This window comes from Anneissia japonica, unplaced genomic scaffold (assembly GCF_011630105.1).
Source record: "Anneissia japonica isolate Jap-2015-1 unplaced genomic scaffold, ASM1163010v1 scaffold287836_len1076198_cov165, whole genome shotgun sequence".
Lineage (NCBI taxonomy): Eukaryota > Metazoa > Echinodermata > Crinoidea > Comatulida > Comatulidae > Anneissia > Anneissia japonica.
Window position 1 is genome coordinate 104,904 of NW_022729021.1, and position 4,618 is coordinate 109,521.

General features: G+C 37.3%; 1 protein-coding gene across 1 annotated transcript in view; it reads left to right on the plus strand.

Annotated features, from left to right (window-relative positions):
• Positions 1-4,099: 4,099 nt before the first annotated feature.
• Positions 4,100-4,618, plus strand: part of LOC117114623 (caspase-3-like) — a gene marked incomplete at its 3' end in the record, with an annotated part of 10,040 nt that continues 9,521 nt past the window's right edge. Inside the window, 1 exon segment of the mRNA XM_033258314.1 lies at positions 4,100-4,313. Within this exon segment, the coding sequence (XP_033114205.1) occupies positions 4,256-4,313 (58 nt within the window). The 5' untranslated portion in view covers positions 4,100-4,255.

Consider the following 4,618-nt stretch of genomic DNA (forward strand, 5'->3'; position numbering starts at 1 on the left):
GTGATTTTTAACTACTTGACCCTGATTTGAAACCAATATAACCTTAGATAAGCATGTGGTTAACATAAGCAAGAATTTAGTCCAATGAAACTGTTTATCATCTTGATACCTACCGACGAAATTTGACCCTACCAGCGTCACCACGGCGTCCCCACCGATCGATCTAACGTGACGTTGTTATGTGGGTGTTTCATAGATTATTGAGAATGGTAATATCACCGAAAAATAGATAAAATGACAGTTGATTGACCAACAAAGATAATTGAAGACAATAGTTCGTCATTAGAAGTTATTTAGTATAACTTTATTCGGAAAATTAATCTCAAAATCGAGTTGCCGTCCCCGGCGTTGTCAGTGACGTCGTATGAGTTGTGTGCGATTTCTACCAATTAACCCTAAAGTAAAATATAGTTGAGGCATGTAGTAAATGGAAATCAACCCAGAAACCCGGTAGTTTGTTGATTGTTTATCGGTAGTATCCCTTCGCTGCCAAAAATAGTTTTTTGGCCGTTGCGTCCCGGTGACATCCCCTTTTCAAATGTCATTTTTTAAGTGCCATTCTCCAACTTTTTCTCATGCAGCCTCAAACATGAGGGGGCTCAGGTGGATATAGTTATTTTTCTAGTTTTTATGTATGAAATTACCATTTTCCGGCATCAAAATTCCCCAATTTTTAACATTTTCTCACCTCAGCCTCATCCATGATGGGGATATGCGGATATAATACGGTAAAAACACAGTGTCAATACGAACATTTACACATATAAGACTGAGCTGAGCGACTCCAAATTAAGGTGGAATTAGTAGTGGTTAAGTGACGTTTTTTCATGCACTGTATTATGCGCTATAAAAATGGAAGACCATAATGTAATGGAAATAAACCTCTCTGGTATTGCCGACAGTACAATCAGTGTAAAATATAGGTCAGTGTGGATTTAAACAATGTCCTAATGGCAATGTTCAAATTAAATGTAAATCCAATAAATATGACTGTTGGGGTGAGAGGGGTGTATCTTTGTAGTTAGGCAGTTATATACTGTCTTTATGTCTAAACAAACTTTAATTTTAACACCGGGGTCCCCATTTTAAAAGCTCCTAAGAGTTTCGTGGAGGTCCTTTTCGTCACTCTGTTTTTGAATATATATATTCTTTTTCATTGTGTCCAATGGTTGCCAAATTGGCTATAGTGGGACACAGTGATGAAGTACAACTGTCTTCTTTAATATTTTCGAAGTTAATCATCTCCTTCTTCATTGTGTTCAATGGCTGCTAAGAGCACATGTAAAAAATTATTAGATTATCACTCTTTAAAAAATAAAGTCGATGAGGGAGCCGGTTTTTTTTTTAAGTTAATCCTTTTCTTTTTCATTGTGTTCAATGTATTCAAAATATTAGATTATCACCCTTTAAAAAAAAAACGATGACGGATTGCGGATGTTTTTTTTCCGCACATTTCGTTATTGCGCTTTTGTTTTTATTGATGAGGGAGGGACTGTTTATATTTGGCTAGTAATAGCAAATATTGTATAAAAACTGGTTTAAATTTTATGGTTTTTTAAAGAAATGTATCTGAAGTCACAAATTTGCATTGTGTTATGCTGTTAAAATAATTGGATGCGGCAAAGATTTATTTCTATCCTGCATCAATATTTCCCGAATTTTTCACGCGGGAGGAGGTGGGTGGGGGTGGGGGTGTAATGATCTAACAATTTTTTTAGTGCCCTACATTGGCTATAGTGGGACAAAGTGATAAACTATAAATATCTTGTTTAATATTTTCTAAGATAATCCTATTCTTTTTCATTGTGTCCAATGGTTGCCAAATTGGCTTTAGTGGGAGACAGTGATAAAGTACAACTGTCTTCTTTAATATTTTCGAAGTTAATCATCTCCTCTCACGTTCTCTTCCTATGACCCCATTATGTGCGATACTCAGGGTAAAGCTCGGTTTCCATATAATCGCTCACCCTATTAGCGACAGTCGCCGACAGGTTGGTCGGGAAGGTTGAACCTGGTTCAACTTTTCCGATTGCGTTGCAGACGCAGACGAATCAGGGTGCATTGCTAGCTTGCCCCGCATAATCGGGAAGGCACCCCGATTCGTCTGTGAACCAAACTGTCACGACTGTCGGTGATAGGGTGAGCGATTCTTGGAAACCGAGCTAAAACTCTGGATCAACGCTTTGAGAGGTCCCTATTCTCAAAATATTCTATTCCCCCAGCCCCAACCATGGTGGGGGCAGTGAGGTGGACCCTCACGCACCTCCTACCGCCAAATCCTTTCCGATGTAATCATCGAAGGGTAGGCGTAGTAGGCCTACAATTTTAATTGGGTCTCAATTTCACATGATGCTAGATCATCGAGGCTATATCAATTTGGCGGCAACAACCAATTGAATGATTTTCTATATTAAATTCTCTTATAATACTGAACGAGTAAGTAGTTAGCAATGGATGACTTTAACCGCGTAGGGGGGGGGGGTTAGCTGGTTGGGTCAATTAAATTTGTCAAGTAATTTATTTTATTTAAAGATACGGCAATACAATTTTGTGTTAATTTTGGGGTTCTTTATTAAAAAAGGATGTTGGGAGTAGCTGAGAACGTAGGACGGTCACGCATGAGTGACCTCGTTCTTGATTCGCGTCGTCCACTGATCTCTACTATAATAGCAAATAGAAACTGATAGAAATGTGAACGCGCATGTGCGTGAACCGGCGCTTTCGATTTGGTAGTCTCTCATTCCACGGTCTCAGTCGCCTCATGCATAGTGTAAACCATTAGCCGCCACGCTACACTGAGTTCGGTCATGAATATTTATAATCAAATGAAACTTCTCGGCAACTGCCAATTTTTTATCTAAAGGCAAGTGCGGTGCCAGTGTAGTATAGCGGGGCCTTATTTTGTTCCTGAAAAATCCGCCGTGTAGATAATACCATCGATGAGAACGATTTGGATGTGAAAAAGAAAATGAGTAAAAAAGAGGAAGAGGAATTAGGCCTACCCTAGGCCTAGATAAAGTCAATGTAGGTCTAGGCCTAGTAGTACTAGTAAGAGTATATTCAGAGTTCGAGGTAGTGCATGTCATGCCACGAGAAAGAGATATTGTACATCTAGATTTGTTGCTGGACATCAAGACGCAGTTTGCCGAGAAGTTTCAGTATAAATATTCATGACAGCTAATGAGTTTACATTATGCATGAGGCGACTGAGACCGAGGAAGAAGAGACTACATTTCGATTCACGCGAATAAATTCGCCTAGTGGAAAACCAGCTTCATGCCAGTTTTCCACTGGAATTTATCTGCTGCGCGAATCAAAGCCACTTTTCGCTTCCTGAGCTCTGATTGGTTGCGCAATTTTTCGCTTCGCAAAATTCCGATATAAATATGAATGCGCATGCGCATGAGCCTATTGAATAACCGGCTTCAAGCCGGTTTTCCAATAGCTATGCGAATTTATTCGCTCGAATCAAAGCCTCGGTTCGCTTTATGAGCTCTGATTAGAGAATTTTTTCACATCGCAAAAACTCCGATAGAAATGTGAATGCGCATGAGCCGACGCTTTCGATTCGCGCGAATAAATTTGACTATATATTAGTTGTTGGAGGTGGTCTTTAACTGAAATTGAAATTTAACTGAAAATCTAAATTCATTTCAATTCATTTATTTTTTCTATAAATATATTGATATTCTATAGGCCTATTATTATTATTATTACTATTATTACAGTATTACTATTTTCAATTTTTTAAATCTAATATAGTATACAGTTTAGATTTGTTGAATTTGTTGTTTGTTATATTGTATTTTGAAGTTTCGAAGTACATGAAATGAAAAGCGAATTAAAGAACGTCATCTAAGTAAACAATTACAATGAGCAACCGGAAGAAAGTTGTCAATTAATTATAACTTTAAACAAACTGGAGATAAATGAATCACCGTTCTAGCTAATGGGGGAATGCCCAGACACCGGATTTTCAGATAGAAACCTCAAAGTAAACAAACTTTGTCACCTTGTAAACAAAACGTGCCACACACAAATGCTTATATAAAGCAATGCAATCGCGTGTACCATATCAAATATTATCTATCACCTGAAAGCCGGTACATTTGCATCGCAATTTCCTTCTATTGTTCTCTACAACTGTGACTGATCTCTGTTGCTTCATATTAACTCGCAGAAACATCATCTCAAACGGAATTTATTCGTGTTGTACTTAGTTATACATCCCGAAAACTTAATATAAACACTAAAGATGACCAGTCATGAAATTAACGATAGCCAGATTCATGTGGCGAAGCAAAACGAAGCCGGTATGTAATTTTGTATTCGTATTCTTACCATCATAATGAAAATGGACTATAATGTATAATTTATAATGTATTAGAGGTCAGATTTAATAGACTTACGAAATGCTAACTTTAACACCCTGATATATGTAATTCTAGAAACTGATAAAATGTTTTGTTACAACATAGGTTTTATTAAGAATATGTCTAAAGTTTAGTTATAGTTTTTGGGTTTACACGATATGTTCATTTCTATTTTAAAATATTCAAACGATGTGTATAAGAGACAGGCCTAGTAGTACTAGTAAGAGTATATTCAGAGTTCGAGG